Source organism: Triticum dicoccoides, chromosome 5A (genome assembly GCF_002162155.2).
Source record: "Triticum dicoccoides isolate Atlit2015 ecotype Zavitan chromosome 5A, WEW_v2.0, whole genome shotgun sequence".
NCBI lineage: Eukaryota > Viridiplantae > Streptophyta > Magnoliopsida > Poales > Poaceae > Triticum > Triticum dicoccoides.
In genome coordinates, this window is record NC_041388.1 from 658,218,739 (window position 1) to 658,238,619 (window position 19,881).

A 19,881-nucleotide genomic window follows, 5' to 3' on the forward strand; every position below is an offset into this window, starting at 1 on the left:
CCGTATATAAAGGAGTGGAGGAGGGGAGGGCCGGCCTCCTATGGCGCGCCCAAGGGGGGATTCCTACTCCTAGTAGGAGTAGGTTTCCCCCTTCCCTAGTTGGAGTAGGAGAAGAAGGAAGAGGGAGAGGGAGAGAAGGAAAGGGGGCCGACTCCCCTCCCAATTTGGATTGAGCTTGGGGGTGCATGCCTCCCACTTGGCCGCCTCCTCCTCTCTCCCACCATGGCCCATTAAGGCCCATTAACTCCCTGGGGGGTTCCGGTAACTCCCTAGTACTCCGGAAAATGCCCGAACCTATCTGAAACCTTTCCGGTGTCCAAACATAGCCTTCCAATATATCGATCTTTATGTCTCGACCATTTGGAGACTCCTCATCATGTTCGTGATCACATCTGGGACTCCGAACTATCTTCGGTACATCAAATCACATAACTCATAATGCATATCATCATCGAACGTTAAGCGTGCGGACCCTATGGTTCGAGAACTATGTAGACATGACCGAGACTCATCTCCGGTCAATAACCAATAGCGGAACCTAGATGCTCATATTGGTTCCGACATATTCTACGAAGATCTTTATCGGTCAAACCGCATAACAACATACGTTTGTTCCCTTTGTCATCGGTATGTTACTTGCCCGAGATTCGATCGTTGGTATCATCATACCTAGTTCAATCTCGTTACCGGCATGTCTCTTTACTCGTTCTGTAATGCAACATCCCGCGACTAACTCATTAGTTACATTGCTTGCAAGGCTTATAGCGATGTGCATTACCGAGAGGGCCCAGAGATACCTCTCCGACAATCGGAGTGACAAATCCTAATCTCGATCTATGACAACTCAACAAACACCATCGGATACACCTGTAGAGCATCTTTATAATCACCCAGTTACGTTGTGACGTTTGATAACACACTAAGTGTTCCTTCGGTATTTGGGGGTTGCATAATCTCATAGTCATAGGAACATGTATAAGTCATGAAGAAAGCAATATCAATAAACTAAACGATCATAGTGCTAAGCTAACGTATGGGTCTTGTCCATCACATCATTCTCTAATGATGTGATCCCGTTCATCAAATGACAACACATGTCTATGGCTAGGAAACTTAACCATCTTTTATTAAGAGCTAGTCAAGTAGAGGCATACTAGGGACACTCTATTTGTCTATGTATCCACACATGTATCAAGTTTCCGATTAATACAATTCTAGCATGAATAATAAACATTTATCATGATATAAGGAAATATAAATAACAACTTTATTATTTCCTCTAGGGCATATTTCCTTCAAAAGACGGTATGGGCTTTCGTGATTTTAAACTTTTTAATCAAGCTCTTTTGGCTAAACAGGCTTGGCGCTTATTGATATACCCGGACTCACTGTGTGCAAAGTTGATGAAGGCAAAGTATTATCCTCAGGGACATATTCTGGATATGGTGTTCCCGCATTCTTCATCAGTTACTTGGCAGGGTATTATGCATGGCTTGGAACTGCTTAAGAAAGGGGTCATTTGGAGAGTGTGTGATGGGTCTAGTATTAATATTTGGAGGGATAATTGGATTCCCAGAAACAATGGCCTAAAAGTTTCTGCAAAAAGGCATAATACAAGACTAAAGTGGGTATCAGAGTTATTCATGAGCATGAGTAAATGTTGGGATGCGAATTTGGTGAAGCATATCTTCTATCCACATGACGCTGATGAGATTCTAAAGATTCGTATTCATGGCCATGGGGACGGAGACTTTGTTGCGTGGAATTACGAGAACAATGGTATATTTTCTGTTAAAAGTGCATACAATTTTGCGCTTAAATTGAAGGAGGGTCAAGATACCTTTGGTCAATCTAGTGTCGAACCAGAGGGGGAAAGGAGGATATGGCGGTTAATCTGGAAGGCTAATATTCCTCATAAGATTAGAATTTTTGCGTGGCGACCTGCTACGAATGGTTTGGCAGTCTAGTTGAATAGAGGTAAACACCATCACACTAATTCAGGTACGTGCACTATTTGTGGGGTGGAAGATGAAAGCACTTTTCATGCTCTGGTGAGGTGTCCTAAAGCTCGTACTCTGCGGTTCGCCTTGAGAGACTCTTGGAATATTCCGGATGAAGAGCTCTTCAAATGCTCGGGTCCAGACTGGCTTTTGAGTTTGCTAGATCAGTTGAGCCTACAGCAGCGAGAACAAATTTTATTCCTCTTGTGGCAAGCTTGGCATCTGAGAAATGATTTAATTTTTGGAAAAGGGAAACAATCCATTTCTAACTCGGCAAATTTTGTGCAAATTTGTTGGTCCTCCTTTTCGGCCAACCACGACGCTATACAATTGGATTCTCGCGACAAAGGTAAGGAAAAGGTGAGAGGTGTTATTGCGGATTTTGCCTCGGTGGAAGAGCATGAGGTGTGGAAAGTTCCTCCTTCGGATTATATCAAGATCAATGTCGATGCTAGTTTTGTGGAGAGTATTAATGCTACCAGTGTGGGAGTTGTCGCTAGGAATTCGTCTGGCGAAGGGATTTTATTGGTCAGTGTACTAGTGTCAATGAAGCCGAGCTCCGCGCCTGCCTAGCAGGTCTTTATATTGGTATTACCCTTCACCAGTCTATTATTTTGAAGACTGATTGTGCTTTCGTACATTCTTTCCTTGCGAATGACAAGCTTAACAGATCCGCTCTGGTTGACCTGAAGAAAGAGGCTCTGAGTATAGTCAAGATGTTCCAAAATGTGAGCTTTTTGAAAATAAATCGGCGTGCCAATGTGGTAGCACATGAGATTGCTAAGTTTAGTTTTAATAGTAGGTCCGATGGGTTGCTCGTCAACTCTGTACCACCCTGCGTGGCTTATGCTGTAATGACTGATTGTAATAACTTTTCTGTTTGATTAATTAATATATGGTTTTTTTTAAAAAAGATACCCCACTTAGCACACCATCCCACTTAATACACGTCTTTATACTTATACTTACTAATAAAGGACGATGCATTTTTTGGAATTTTTGGTTCGTTCACACTTTATAGCTAAAGTAAAAATAAGTTACTGCTGGGGGATCGAACTCAAGACCTTCCTCAAGATATCAGCTACAACAACCAACTGGGCTAATAATTTTAATGTTGATTAGTCTCACCTCACGTTTTTTAACCGATCCACACCGACTTAGTCTCTCGGAGGTGCTCATAGGGATAAGGTGTGATCAAGTTGTGAGAACTTTGCATTTCAATTGTAATTTCGGTTTTGAAAGTCGTCCGACTAACTTTGAGGCTGATTTATTAGCCAAGCATTCACATTCATTAAATCGGGGCGCCATGTATGGTTGGGCCAACCCCCACGATACGGTTTGTATCCCACACTCTATGAACTATGAGTAATAAAGCTTGGTGATTTAAAAAAAAAGATGCAGCTGATTATAGGGAAGGTCTGTGGTAAATAAATGCATGGGATAATTAAGAGAAAAATATTGATTGTGGGGTTGTTGAGGACATGCATTTAATAACATGGTCATTAAAGAACTTGAACTTAGACGGGATAACCAGCATTTCTTTGTACTGAATTCGGCGCGGTTAAACATCCTATTTTTATGTTCATATGTATTTTTAATGTATGTGTTTCTGCTCGGATGATGCGCCATTGAAAGTTTTGGTAAACAGGACATGCGCTGTTGAAAGTTTTGGTAGACAGGATAACTAGTGTGTTCTTCATAGTGAATCTTCAAGACCTTGGTGTGCGCCTTCCTGCCACCGCGTCCACTTTTCGAGTGTTGTGTTGTCGAAAGTTTTGGTAGTTTTTTTATGTTCATTTGTATTTATATATTAATACGTGCATTTCTATAAGACTTTGGTGTGCATCTTCCTGCCACCGGGTGCTACTGTTCTTGATGCTGCGCCGTTGAACGTTTTGATAGATGAGACAACTAGCATGTTTTTCATAGTAAACCCACACGGTTAAACATTTGCATCTTATTTTTTTTATGTTCGTTTGTATTTAATGCATGATTTTTTTTCAAGACCTTGACGTGCGCCTTTGTACCGCCGGGTGCCACTGTTCGGATGCCGTGTTGTTGAAAGTTTTGGTAGACTTCTTATGTTCATTTGTATTTCTCTATTATCTATATTAACACGTGCATTTCTACAAGACCTTTGTGTGCGTCTTCGTGCCATCGGGTGCCACTATTCTGATGCTGCGCTGTTGAACGTTTTTGTAGATGAGACAATTACTAGCGTGTTCTTCATAGTAATTCCGGCACTGTTAAACATCTGCGTGCTATTTTTTATGTTCGTCTCTATTTCTATATTAATCCATGCAATTTTTTTCAAGACCTTAGTGTGCGTCTTCTTGCCACTAGGTGCCACTATTCAAATGCCGCATTGTTGAAACTTGAAAGTTTTTGTAAACGGGACAACTAGCATGTTCCTCGTAGTTAATCCGGCGTCATGGGACATCGTGCTCTGCACAAAACGTTATACTATGCACGAAACATCAATTTTACTTTTGTTGCAACACACAGGCATGTGTGATAGTTTCCTCAAAATCATATAACATAGAATTCAGTTCTTACTGAAAAGCATAGTCCTTCACCGGTAAAACAAACTTTAATCAGTGTTATTTTCCCACTGTTTAACAAAACCTTTTATATTCAAGTTTGTCACCAGTATATCTGCTGCACTTTTTCTGTGGATTAACAATATTGACCAACGTTATAAGCACCAGAATTGGTATTATGATATTATTAGGTAAGATCAGCACAACACTGAACAGTTCTATTGTAGATGGACAAAAATGCTTAGTAAGGCCCTGAGGCCCTCTCTTACTGTTCCCATAAACAAATGTGCAAAAAGTTTGCAGATGATATGGTTGTTGATTATCCCCTTTGTTCCCAATGTCCAGGTGAAAGAAAAAGGAAATCATGACTATGCGCTCAATATTTGTTGGATCCCCATATTCAACACATCAAGTTACCAACAAAAACTGTTTCTCTTCGAACTAGTTCGTGAACTACCCTTGTTACTGTCTTTTGGTGTGTGCCTCCCGAATATGTTTAGGGACATGATAAATCCCGAATGTTCGGAATTTAACCATGACAAATTAAATGTTTTCGATGGCAATTCTAGTGACGCATGGATGACAAGTTAGTTGACACACGGCAATTTTCTGGCAAAATTAAACTGAAGCACGAAGTTGCAATGCTTGTCAACTAAAGTTGCCGTCCTCGGGTCACTAAACTTGCCATCGAAAACATTCGATTTGCCATGACGAAATCCCGAATGTTTGGCCGTTATCGAATTTCTATGTTTATCGGATTTCTCATAAATTAAAATGTACTTGACATGACTGTGTGAATTGGTCCACTAGTAGTGAAAAAACATATAAACAATCACAATCATCTGTTTTCTTTTTTGGCCTCTCACCTTGTAAGTACCACGTATTGCTTTGTGTCGAATTAAAAACTCTCTTAATCAAGCAAAATTGAACTAAACTGTCAGCGAGTTCACATTTCAAAACAAGTCCTTATTCCTTGCTGAGTATACATATACATATATTTCATTGCAAGTTGCACATGACACAAGATGCCACAGCGGCGAATGGAATTTTGACGCAGTTTAGTCCGGCGGGCTAAGCACACACAAGTAATAAAACTAGGAAATGTTTCCAGCTAAAATAATTAGGAAATGTTCTGCAAAGCGCGTGCAGGGGTGGAGTCGCGGACGGATGAGAAGGAGGGAGCACGCGCCCAGTCACTGCACGCGCCACTCACAGGAGCGCGATGAGGACGAAGAGCAGGAGCGCGGCCACGAAGGAGTACTTGAGGGCGGCGGCGAAGATGGAGGCGGAGATGAGTACCAGCTGCAGCAGCAGAGCTGCGCCGGCCCAGACCAGCGCGGCCGTCAGCGCCACGGCCGCAGCGTTGTCCGGGGACGGCGCCAGCAGCTGCCCCCAACGTATTTCCGACAGCGGCGGCAGGGAGGGTCCCTGGGGCGGCTTCTCCGCCGGCGGCCCACCGCCGGAGGCTGCGCAGGCGACCACGAGCCGACGGGATCTGGTGCGAGAAGGCCCCATCGGCTTTAGCTCCCCAAGGCTCCGGAGCAGGCGACGGCACGGGGTAGGAAGCAGGGGTAGAATCGGAGTTGTGATTTGTGCCGCCATGGGAGGAAACGGATTGGGGAAAGAGACTATAGGCGCACAACGGCATGCCGTTGAGTTCCGTCCGATCAGGAATCGACGGTCCCAATCCACCGAGCTCTTGTCCGGTCACGACGTGGAGTCTGTGTGACTCAAGAACAAGAACTCTCGGTGCAATGCGTTTATACCAGAGAGGTGTGGCACACGGGATTTAACCTACTGCAGATTAACGTCAATATCCCGGAAGTGACAGACGCATTCACGCGTTAAGGGATCTATTCTGCTCGAGCACCGGTTTTTGTGGGAGGCTGTTTTGCTGAATCTGCTAAAGATGCTGTTAGGGCATTTTCAAAGCAGACATCCAAATCAATTTCTGGACCAAACTGCCTGGACGCAGTTTGCCGTATAACACTATCTCACATCGGTTCGCAGGCCAATGCCGTAAAGCGGAAGCAAGCTAGGGATGCTTTACGCTTTACGGGAGCTCAGACCTCCTAAAGTAGGACTCCGACACTTTGGCCACCCAAAACAACACCCGGCCCCATGTCTCCATCCCTTCCCCCTTCTCTGCATCCGCTTCCTTTATGGCCGACGTCGCTGTTGTACCACCCTGGTCGCCCGCCAAGTCCTTGCCGGACCTCCACGACCTCCATTGCTCCACCTGGTCACCACACCACTTTGCCTACGTCGCCGTTCCACACCTCTTGTCCATCCACCGCGTAGGTACCATCCAGCCATGCGGATTTCATCTGTGGGGGTCAACACGCCTGACAAGTGTTGATTCAGACACGGAGTACAACTACGAGCACTACATTGAGATGTCCGACGCGGATGATTATGCGGAGGAAACGAGGATGATTGTGCAGATGAAACGATGATGATGCAGGAGGTCCTTGCAGACATGGAGAGTGTGAAAGAGCATGTTCACAATTGTAAGGGATCAATCAAGGGTCATCGAGTGCTGAACGGAATAGGGCACGAGGGCATTTGACACTCATGGACAACTACTTTGCCCCCGATGCCCTATTCGCGGACAATTTTCAACGGCGCTTTCGAACACAGAAAAATTTGTTCAATCACCTCTACAATGGCGTCCGGTCCTATGATGACTACTTCATCTTGAAAAACGATGTCATAGGAACAATTGGATTTTCTAGATATCGAAAGTGCACAGCTGCATTGTGGACAGCGTGTCCGACAGTGGCGCGAAGTTTCCAGCAAGCTGCACCGTCGGGTCGACGCAGCTAGGAAGCAACCTCTTCGCCTCGAGCGGAGCAATCACATGGTCTTCGAGCAGGTTCAACGATGCTGAAGAAGGGCATTTTGACTAGTCAAAAGTGCCCATGGGGATTTTCTTTGCCAATTCAGCTCCTGGCGAGTGGGAACCGTCTATCAGAAACATTCTCTAAGCGCTCTAATCTGCGATCGGTGGTTTACGCAAAAACAATTACCGTAACATGGTATTTTTTTTACCAAAAAATTGTTGAACTATTCTTTCTGCAAACCCATCCTTCAGTGTGGTGGTTTTACGCATTTGACTCAGAAAATTGTCTGAACACCTATTCTAATGGTAACAAGCATATTGGTCCATGTCAAATTTTATTAGCTTCCTATCTTTGGCAATAAGGTTATCACACCAAAACTTAAAGTATGGAATGGTAAGCTTGCCTTATAATCTGCGTAAGGGGTCATAATATCACCCTTGCTGGGTTGTCAAAGACTCTGATAAAAGTACACACTTGCCGGCAATCCAACCTCTTTTCAGCTCCATTTGAAAAATTGTCTGCTTACCTCTTCTTACGGCAAAAAGTATTTTAGTCAAACAGGGAGGAGCTATGAAAAGTTGTTCAAAGTCGAGCTGCGAGTTTAAGATACTTAAAACGACAACATAACTAAAGTGAGTAATGGTAGTAGCAGCCATCAAGAAGATACAAGTTCCTCTGAAATGCACGCATGTGTTTGAAAAGACCTGCATTTTTGCTTCATATCTCTTGTTCACACCTCTTTAAGCTTGAGCTTCAAAGGAGGCTACCTAGCCTTCAGAGGGGGAGCGCGGATGGCTGTGGAGACCAGCAGATCTCCAGTTGGGAAACGGGGCTTTGGACCATTGTTGCAACCTTAGAAGGCCTCACCAGTGACCAGAAATCTTCACTGTCCCCTAGAAAACTCTAGTCGAATGCTGGACAAGAGGAGATGTGATCGGTGAAAGAATATCCAGTATGGACAGAGGCTTCCTCAGGAGGTCAGATAGGGAAGTGGAGAAAATATCCAACCTATGTCTACTCTGATCTGATGATAGAATCATCCAGTACAAATAGTGTTTAAAGCAGAAATACTACTATTAGCTACCCAAAACTTGGCCACTGAAAGAAAAGAAAACCCAACCTGAGCTCCAAAAAGATCTCGGATGACTTACCAGATGTTTCTAGCTACTACACAGTAAAAAAAGGATGTTTGATGGTTTCATGTTCACTACAAAAAGACACATTCTAAAGATTTGAAAGTATGTCATTTTCTAGGGTTATCTGTAGTCATAGGTTTATTATGAGGCAAAACACAACAATGTGAATTGGGGGGGGGGGGCTAAAATTGATAATACGATATGAGAAACTAGTTGAGTAGTGACCACTGTTTTCTAGTTGCTAGATTAAAAAAATCTCTTCGATCAAATTAATACTCTTAGCCATCTTTAAAATTTGGAACCAGAGCTCCCAAGTCAGTCATCAGATTTCTTTTAAAAGTAAGATTGAGCTGGTGGCCATCCCAAACTTACGAAATAGCTTTAGAAGATTCATTACAATGGTATAGATAGGCCAGAACTGCACTCTAGAGTTTGCCATCTCCTTCACAATATCTTTTGATCCAGGATCCCAATAAACACATGTTGACGTCCTTGAGATTAGGTATCCCAAGACTGCCAAAATCCATTCCGAAAGCAGTGAGTCATCTAAGTATTGATCATCTTAGTGGCCCACTTGGGGGATTTGAAGGACAATAGATAATTGGGAATGCTAACTAGGCAAGATTGAATCAGGATGAGTATGACAACATGTACTCTCTCCGTCCCAAAAAGAGCGACAAGCTTTTTGGGACGGAAGGAGTATATAGGTCTATATTGTTGAATTTTACTTTGCTTCCTGTCTCCTCGGTAGTAAGGTGATCACACGATAAAACTATGGAGTGGTAAGCAGGCTTTACGAAAGCTAAAGGCAAGGATCATCCTTGATGACTTCCCAAAAAATCTAGTAAAACTCAGCCTGAAACCATTAGGACCGAGGCCTTTGAGCCCCATTTGAAAAATTGCCTGCTTTACCTCTTCTTCTGTGAAGTCAGCGGTGGAAAAATCATTTTCTGAAGAGAATACTACATCTCACTATCTCAGCTCATCTAGTAAAATCCGACTATCTTTGATTGGACCAGAAAGGTATTTATAATAATTTGTGATGTAGTATTGTTTAAGTTGTTCCTCTGTCTCATCTAATCATGTATATTGATATGTCTCCAACGTATCTATAATTTTTGATTGTTCCATGCTATTATATTATCCATCTAGGATGTTTTATATGCTATTTTATATGATTTTTGGGACTAACCTATTAACCTAGAGCCCAGTGCCAGTTTATGTTTTCCTTGTTTTTGAGTTTTACAGAAAAGGAATACCAAACGGAGTCCAATTGACGTTTTTTATGGACCAAAAGAAGCCCCCGGAGTAAAAGAGTTGGGCCAGAAGAGTGGAGGGCGCGCCCTACCCCCCTGAGCGCGTCCCCCTATCTCGTGGACGACTCGGAGACCCCCCTGATGTGAGGCCAATGCCAAAAATTGCTATAAATACAGAAACCTCCAGAAAATAACCTAGATCGGGAGTTTTGCCGCCGCAAGCCTCTGTAGCCACCAAAAACCAATCGGGACCCTGTTCCGGCACCCTGCCGAAGGGGGGAATCATCACCGGCAGCCATCTTCATCATCCCGGCGCTCTCCATGACAAGGAGGGAGTAGTTGACCCTCGGGGCTGAGGGTATGTACCAGAAGCTATGTGTTTGATCTCTCTCTCTCTCTCATGTTCTTGATTTGGCACGATCTTGATGTACCGCGAGCTTTGCTATTATAGTTGGATCTTATGATATTTCTCCCCCTCTATTTCCTTCTGATGAATTGAGTTTTCCCTTTGAAGTTATCTTATCGGATTGAGTCTTTAAGGATTAGAGAACACTTGATGTATGTCTTGCATGTGCTTATCTGTGGTGACAATGGGATATTCAAGTGATCCAATTGATGTATGTTTTGGTGATCAACTTGCGAGCTCTGTGACCTTGTAAACTTATGCATAGGGGTTGGCACACGTTTTCGTCTTGACTCTCCGGTAGAAACTTTGGGGCACTCTTTGAAGTTCTTTGTGTTGGTTGAATAGATGAATCTGAGACTGTGTGATGCATATCATATAATCATACCCGTGGATACTTGAGGTGACATTGGAGTATCTAGGTGACATTAGGGTTTTGGTTGATTTGTGTCTTAAGGTGTTATTTTACTACGAACTCTAGGGCTGTTTGTGACACTTATAGGAATATCCCAATGGATTGATCGGAAAGAATAACTTTGAGGTGGTTTCATATCGTACAATAATCTCTTAGTTTGGTCTCCGCTATTAGTGACTTTGGAGTGACTCTTTGTTGCATGTTGAGGGATAGTTATATGATCCAATTATGTTATTATTGTTGAGAGAATTTGCACTAGTGAAAGTATGAACCCTAGGCCTTGTTTCGAAGCATTGCAATACCGTTTGTGCTCACTTTTATCATTAGTTACCTTGTTGTTTTTATATTTTCAGATTACAAAAACCTATATCTACCATCCATGTTGCACTTGTATCACCATCTCTTCGCCGAACTAGTGCACCTATATAATTTACCATTGTATTGGGTGTGTTGGGGACACAAGAGACTCTTTGTTATTTGGTTGCAGGGTTGTTTGAGAGAGACCATCTTCATCCTACGCCTCCCATGAATTGATAAACCTTAGGTCATCCACTTGAGGGAAAATTGCTACTGTCCTACAAACCTCTGCACTTGGAGGCCCAACAACGTCTACAAGAAGAAGGTTGTGTAGTAGACATCAAGCTATTTTCTGGCGTCGTTGCCAGGGAGGCGAGTGCTTGAAGGTATATCTTTAGATCTTGCAATCGAATCTTTTTGCTTCTTGTTTTATCACTAGTTTAGTCTATTAAAAAAAACTACAAAAAATGGAATTGAGGTTGCCTCATATGCTTCATCTTTTTAATATCTTTCGTGAAAATGATGGAAAGGAAAATTGTGCCAAAGTGTTAAAAGAAGAATGCATTAAAATGTTTGGCACTAAATCTTTGAATAATGAGCATGATTGCAATGTTGTTAGTATGAATTATTTGAATATCCATGATGCTAATGATATGCAAGGTGACAAGCTTGGGGATGCTATGTTTGATGAAGATGATATTTTTTGTCCCCCAAGTTTTGATGAGCAAATTTATTATGATGATAACATGCCTCCTATGTATGATGATTATATTGATGGAAGTGGGTTTGGAAGAGTGTCAACTTTAGGGAGTAATGATCCCACTATTTTCAAGGGTGTTGAATCTTATTGTGATAATTATAAAAGTGGATTTGGAGAGGTCATGACTTTATTTAGTAATGATTCCACTATCTTGGAAGAGGTTTCAATTGATTATGATGAGAACAAAGTTGCTACTTATCATGATTATTGTAATGATACTTATGTTATAAAAAGTAGTGATGATTATATTTAAAAAGCTTGTCATGATTATGATTACCCTTTTTCTGAACATTACTATTTTAATGTGGAAACAATTTATAGTATTCGAGTTTCTTATGATACTCCCACTATTCCGAATGAGAAGAATTTTGCTTATGTGGAGAGTAATAAAAATTATATGCTTGTGGCTCATGAAAAGAATGCTTTATTGATAGTTATATTGTTGAATTCATTCATGATGCTACTGAAAATTATTATGAGGGAGGAATATATGCTTGTAGGAATTGCAATAATACCAAGTTTCCTCTCTATGTGCTTAAAGTTTTGAAGTTATGCTTGTTTTGCTTTCCTATGCTAGTTGATTCTTATTCCCATAAATTGTTTGCTCACAAAATCCCTGTGCATAGGAAGTGGGTTAGACTTAAATGTGCTAGTCATATTCTTCATGATGCTCTCTTTATGTTTCAATTCTTATCTTTTATGCGAGCAACATTGAAACCATCATGCCTAACTAAAGAGGCAATAAAGAAAAGCGCTTGTTGGAGGCAACCCAACATTTACCCCTACTGTTTTTTGTATGTACTCATGATTAATCTATTTTAGTAATCATGTTTTATAGCTTTTGTTTTAGTAAAGTGCCAAGTAAAGCCTTTAGGATATTCTTGGGTGATTGTTGTTTGATCTTGCTGATAAAAACAGAAAATATGCGCTCACGAAAATAATTATCATTTTTTTTAACCAAAGAGCGATAAAATAACAATTCCAACTACAGTAGATCATATACTTTTTATCCTGGTCGTCCTAATTTTTCAGAATTTTTGTAGTTACAGAAGTATTCGAAATCTCCAGATTACTACAGACTGTTTTGTTTTTGACAGGTTCTATTTTCATTGTGTTGTTTGCTTATTTTAATGAATCTATGAGTAGTATCAGAGGGTATGAACCATAGAGAAGTTGGAATACAATAGATATTACACCGATATGAATTTAGAATGAGTTCACAACAGTACCTAAGTTGTGATTTATTTTCTTATACCAACGGAGCTTACGAGTTTTCTGTTAAGTTTTATGTTGTGAAGTTTTCAAGTTTTGGGTAAAGATTCAATGGACTATGGAATAAGGAGTGGAAAGAGCCTAAGCTTGGGGATTCCCAAGGCACCCCAAGGTAATATTCAAGGACAACCAAGAGCCTAAGCTTGGGGATGCCCCGGATGGCATCCCCTCTTTCGTCTTCGTTCATCAGTAACTTTAGTTGGAGCTATATTTTTATTCACCACATGATATGTGTTTTGCTTGGAGCGTCATTTTATTTTATTTTATTTTGCTTGTTGTCTTAATAAAATACCAAGATCTGAAATTCTTAAATGTTAAGGAGTCCTCACATAGTTGCATAATTACTCGACTACTCATTGATCTTCACTTATATCTTTCGGAGTAGTTTGTCATTTGCTCTAGTGCTTCACTTATATCTTTTAGAGCACGACGGTAGTTTTATTTTGAAGAAATAGATGAACTCTCATGCTTCACTTATATTATTTTGAGAGTCTTTTAACTAGTCCTAATATGATGGGCATCCAAGATGGGTATAATAAAAACTTTCATATAAAGTGCATTGAATACTATGAGAAGTTTGATTCTTTATGATTGTTTTGAGATATGATGATGGTGATATTAGATTCATGCTAGTGGAGTAGTTGTTAATTTGAGAGATACTTGTTTTAAAGTTTGTGATCCCCGTAGCATGCACGTATGGTGAACCATTATGTGATGAAGTCGGGGCATGATTTATTTATTGATTGTCTTCCTTATGAGTGGCTGTCGGGGAGGAGCGATGGTATTTTCCTACCAATCTATCCCCCTAGGAGCATGCGTGTAGTACTTTGTTTCGATAGTAATAGACTTTTGCAATAAATATGTGAGTTCTTTATGACTAATGTTGAGTCCATGGATTATACGCACTCTCATCCTTCCACCATTGCTAGCCTCTATAGTACCTCGCAACTTTCGCCGGTACCATAAACCCACCATATACCTTCCTCAAAACAGCCACCATACCTACCTACTATGGCATTTCCATAGCCATTCTGAGATATATTGCCATGCAACTTTCCACCATTTTGTTTATTATGGCACGCTTCATCATTGTCATATTGCTTTGCATGATCATGTAGTTGACATTGTATTTGTGGCAAAGCCACCGATCATAATTATTTTATACATGTCACTCTTGATTCATTGCACATCCCAGTACACCACCGAGGCATTCATATAGAGTCATATTTTGTTCTAAGTATCGAGTTGTAATTCTTGAGTTGTAAGTAAATAAAAGTGTGATGATCTTCATTATTAGAGCATTGTCCCATGTGAGGAAAAAGAGAAAGGCCAAAAAATGGGAAGGCCCAAAAAACAAAAAAAATGAGAGAAAAAGAGAGAAGGGGCAATGCTACTATCCTTTTACCACACTTGTGCTTCAAAGTATCACCATGATCTTCATGATAGAGAGTCTCATATGTTGTCACTTTCATATACTAGTGGGAATTTTTCATTATAGAACTTGGCTTGTATATTCCAACGATGGGCTTCCTCAAATGCCCTAGGTCTTCATGAGCAAGCAAGTTGGATGCACACCCACTTAGTTTCATTTTGAGCTTTCATACACTTATAGCTCTAGTGCATCCGTTGCATGGCAATCCCTACTCACTCACATTGATATCTATTGATGGGCATCTCCATAGCCCGTTTATACACCTAGTTGATGTGAGACTATCTTCTCCTTTTTGTCTTCTCCACAACCACCATTCTATTCCACCGATAGTGCTATGTCCATGGCTCACGCTCATGTATTGCATGAAAGTTGAAAAAGTTTGAGAACATCAAAAGTATGAGACAATTGTTTGGCTTGTCATTAGGGTTGTGCATGATTTGAATATTTTGTGTGATGAAGATGCAACATAGCCAGACTATATGATTTTGTAGGGATAAGCTTTCTTTGGCCATGTTATTTTGAGAAGACATAATTGCCTTGTTAGTATGCTTGAAGTATTATTATTTTTATGTCAATATTAAACTTTTGTTTTGAATCTTATGGATCTGAATATTCTTGCCACAATAAAGAGAATTACATGGATAAATACGTTAGGTAGCATTCCACATAAAAAATTCTATTTTTATAATTTACCTACTCGAGGACGAGCAGGAATTAAGCTTGGGATGCTTGATACGTCTCCAACGTATCTATAATTTTTGATTGTTCCATGCTATTATATTATCCATCTAGGATGTTTTATATGCTATTTCATATGATTTTTGGGACTAACCTATTAACCTAGAGCCCAGTGCTAGTTTCTGTTTTCCCCTTGTTTTTGAGTTTTACAGAAAAGGAATACCAAACGGAGTCCAATTGACGTGCCAACTTTTGATGATTTTTTATGGACCAAAAGAAGCCCCTGGGGTAAAAGAGTTGGGCCAGAAGAGTCCCAAGCTGGCCACGAGGGTGGAGGGCGCGCCCTACCCCCTGGGCGCGTCCCCCTATCTCGTGGACGACTCGTAGAACCCCCTGACGTGAGACCGACGCCAAAAATTCCTATAAATACAGAAACCTTCAGAAAATAACCTAGATCTGGAGTTCCACTGCCGCAAGCCTCTGTAGCCACCAAAAACCAATCGGGACCCTATTCCGGCACCCTGCCGGAGGGGGGAATCATCACCGACGGCCATCTTCATCATCCCGACGCTCTCCATGGCGAGGAGGGAGTAGTTCACCCTCGGGGCTGAGGGTATGTACCAGTAGCTATGTGTTTGATCTCTCTCTCTCTCTCTCTCTCACTCTCTCGTGTTCTTGATTTGGCACGATCTTGATGTACCGCGAGCTTTGCTATTATTGTTGGGTCTTACGATGCTTCTCCCCCTGTATTTCCCTGTGATGAATTGAGTTTTCCCTTTGAAGTTATCTTATCAGATTGAGTCTTCAAGGATTTGAGAACACTTGATGTATGTCTTCATGTGCTTATCTGTGGTGACAATGGGATATTCACATGATCCACTTGATGTATGTTTTGGTGATCAACTTGCGAGTTCTGTGACCTTGTGAACTTATGCATAGGGGTTGGCACATGTTTTTGTCTTGACTCGACCTTTAGTCCCGGTTTGAAACACGAACCAGGACTAAAGGGTGTGATGCCCTTTTGTCCCGGTTCGTGTCTCAAACCGGGACTAAAGGGCCCATTTGTCAAACTCTACCCCCTGTGTATCGCCATTTCAGTTTTGAAAAAAACAAAAGAAAATGATAAAAACTTCAAAAAATAAAACCCTTCGAGATGTAGTTATATTACTACATCTATTAGTTAGGAAAATTAAAAAAACTTAAATTTGGACATGTTTTGCAAAAAAGTGTCATGAAAAAGTAAAACGTAGAAACTTTGGGGCACTCTTTGAAGTTCTTTGTGTTGGTTGAATAGATGATTCTAAGATTGTGTGATGCATATCATATAATCATACCCGTGGATACTTGAGGTGACATTGGAGTATCTAGGTGACATTAGGGTTTTGGTTGATTTGTGTCTTAAGGTGTTATTTTACTATGAACTCTAGGGCTGTTTGTGACACTTATAGGAATAGTCCAATGGATTGATCGGAAAGAATAACTTTGAGGTGGTTTTGTACCCTACAATAATCTCTTCGTTTGTTCTCTGCTATTAGTGACTTTGGAGTGACTCTTTGTTGCATGTTGAGGGATAGTTATATGATCCAACTAGATCATGATTGGCGCGCGTTGCTGCGCCCGTCTATTTTTCCAATAAAGTGATAGTAATTTTGCAAATAGATAGACATGGAAGAACTGAATTTCTATTTCCAGTGAAAGAACTTCTGAACCTACACCAGTATTTATTATTTTATATAGCTACCATCATCTATATTTTCTGGGTCATATTGGCCATCCTCTTAGTTCCATGTCAACACGTTTTTTCTAGCAAGTCATAAATTGGATCATAAATCTACAACATAGGTATTTCATGACCATGAATGTGCCAACAGGTGATTGTGCAAGGAAAGTGTAAACAAATGGCACTCCATGAAATTGATCACTATAGTAATTTTGATAAAGCTTCTCAGCAAAACACATCAAAATAATAGTAGTGTGACATCCTTGCAAAGTCCTATTTTCTCTTAATTACATATGTGTAAGTGACATTGGCAATACAATTGAAGGATGGAGTATCTGATGCAATTAAAACAGATGGATTAATAAATGGCATGTGGGAAGCTGCAATGCTCTCACTGGATGGATGAGCTCCTTCAACCTTTGGTGAATTTGGTTCACCCAATGCTTGCGCCCTGTATGTTTGTATAGGAAAAAAGATCAGTGAAAGTACTACATATATGGAACCAAAATGCAAATGTGACCATTCTGTTCAGATCAATACAATTTTTTTTTATAAATAACAATCCAAGAGACAACAAATACTATTTGGTGAGTCATGTGGCCCCACTTGGTCATGTACATTACAAACTTACTATATAAAAACTATGCAAACATGAGCGCACATTATTCTTACCTAGGAAGAAGTTACACATTCAATGTTTGCTTTAGTTGGTTCGGTGCATGTACAGAAATCACCGGCACTTATGGTCACAGCAGCATCAGTCTCTCATCTAATCTGATGAACAAGATGAACATATCTGAGGACTAAACTAGACTAAATTAAATATGCATCATAAAGGGAAATATTGTGATAAATTTGTACACAACCAAATAAGATGCAACGATGCCATATGCTCATGATACACTGCTGTACATGTTCTGAATAAGGCAAGCATATATAGTAGGAGAATCCATTTGGCAAAAAGACATAAAATGCAAGAGCTGTTTATTCTAAAATATAATGCAAGGAAAAGATAATTCTAGAAATGTAAGGACCATGCAATTTGAAAAACTATTCATCTAAATACCTTAAAAATCAGGGGAATGTTTATTCCATATACTAATGTAAGAAGAAATAAATGGTGCCTAAAATTCTTTATTCCAAATAATAATGCTAATAATTTGGCATATCATTATTGTACTACAAGATGAAGCAACAAAGTAGAGTGATCGTGGTCATTCCTCCGTTGTCTGTCATTGTCAAACTCTAAACGCACAAAGTCCTTTATAAATCAATTATCGAACTCTCGTTTCGATTTTATAAGCTACTTTTCAAGTGTATCAGAAAGTCCTTTATTGCAAGGAAACATGGCGTCCAATTCAGGCGGGCATGCCTGCTGATCATACGAAGCATTACCCTTCCAGCATTTTGTTAGCATGACAGAGTAGTCTGGACAAAAGATGGCAGAATTCACAGAAATCTTTGTCACAGCGGATACACATTTTACCTATATATTGTAGCCCATAGTTAAGCTAACATGTTATGTATATTTAAATGTATGGAAACCATGTTCTCTTATATTTAGATAAACCAAACAACAAACTGGGTTCGTACTACCATAACAACAACAAAGGAATAACACATTAGAAGCACGACCGGGCTATTACTTATTCCTTGAAGAAGATAACAGATGTTTATCCAAAGCTGAGACGGTCCTCAGGAAAGAACGTCGGTAAGGATAAGACCGAATTAAAAGAGAATTCAACATTGTAACAACACAATAGAGCTGAACATACATTTGCATGAGCAATTGTTTTACCTATGTAACATCCCAAATTTTCAATTTGGAATGTTATACATTAGATCATCATTGCATATCATATTTTATTTTGCTGTTGGTTTGATCCAAGAAATTTCTACGCAACTCAAGGACCCACGGAGAGAGTTGGAAAATTCTTTATTTTCATATTTGAGTTTTCTCAAATTTTGAGAATAGGATCATTTGATTTAAATTATTTTATCATCAATCATTTCTATTACAAAAATATGAGAGAGGGAATAAAATAACTTTCCCAAAATAAAGAAATATTGAGGATTTAATAAAAAAATCAAATAAGATTTTATTTCGGAGTTTTTTTCGTTATTTTATTTGAATTTAGGAAAAATGTGCGTTTTTCAAAATTACATTTACGCCCCAAATAAATATTCACCTTGTGCGGCTTGATTTTAGAAGCCCGTGAAAATTTATTTCGGGATTTTTGGAGTCCGTTTAGTATTTCTTTTTATTTTTCTTCTGCGCGTAATTAAAAAAACGAACCAACCTACGGGCCGTGTCCGACTAGGACTCCGGCCCGACTAGCCTTTATAAGCCGGACCACCCCGGGCCCAACCCTAGCCCCAGCCTCAGCCCCCGCCCGAGCCACCGCCGCCGCCCGCTCGAGTCGCGGCCGCCGCCGCACGCCGTGCCGCCGCCGCCGCCCGCCGTGCCGTCGCTGGAGCCGAACGCCGCCGCTGCCGACCCGCCGCCCGAGGTTCGCCTCGCCTCGAAATCCACGACGCCATTTTTTTCTTAAAAAAACCGTTCGGTTTTTTCGTCGGTTTTTTAGTTTCATTTTTTTAAATAGATCGGTTTTTCCGATTTATTTCAATAGCGAGCGTTCGTCCGTTCGTTCGTTCTAACGAACGTTCGTCGTTTTTCTTTTTCTCAGATTAAATCCGTGATTTTTCTGATCGCGATTTCTGATCCGATTTTCGTTTTAGTATAACTTTTTGCTCGTTTATCGGAATCAGGCGATTCAAGCGCCTGGAGTTTCGTCTCGAAACCCTCTATCCGTTTAACCAACTTAAACAAGTTTTTGCTACTGTAAAAATTGCCTTAGATCCAGATTAGTAGAACGAAGTTGTTTTGTTTTGCTGTTTGACTTTCGTTGCTTCGTTTGATTTGATTCTTTTGCAAACCGGAGTTCTTAAGTTGAACTTTCTTGTTAGATCTCTTATTATTTGAATTTTACCTGTGCATTAGATGAGTACTTATTGTATGCTTGTTTGTTTGTCTGTGATAGAATACCCAGAGTGCGCCGCCTGTTACTTCGAATCTCTAGGTTTCGCGGATCATCAGCAAGGCAAGTAACACTTTGATCATACCTTTTC

At 40.5% G+C, this 19,881-nt stretch overlaps 1 protein-coding gene across 1 annotated transcript; it reads right to left on the bottom strand.

Moving 5' to 3' along the window:
• Positions 1 to 5,464: 5,464 nt before the first annotated feature.
• Positions 5,465 to 6,245, bottom strand: LOC119298326. Its single transcript, XM_037575772.1, has one exon. It carries the CDS (start codon positions 6,140 to 6,142, stop codon positions 5,750 to 5,752), a length of 393 nt encoding a protein of 130 aa, XP_037431669.1. The 5' UTR covers positions 6,143 to 6,245; the 3' UTR covers positions 5,465 to 5,749.
• Between the last annotated feature and the right edge of the window lie 13,636 nt (positions 6,246 to 19,881).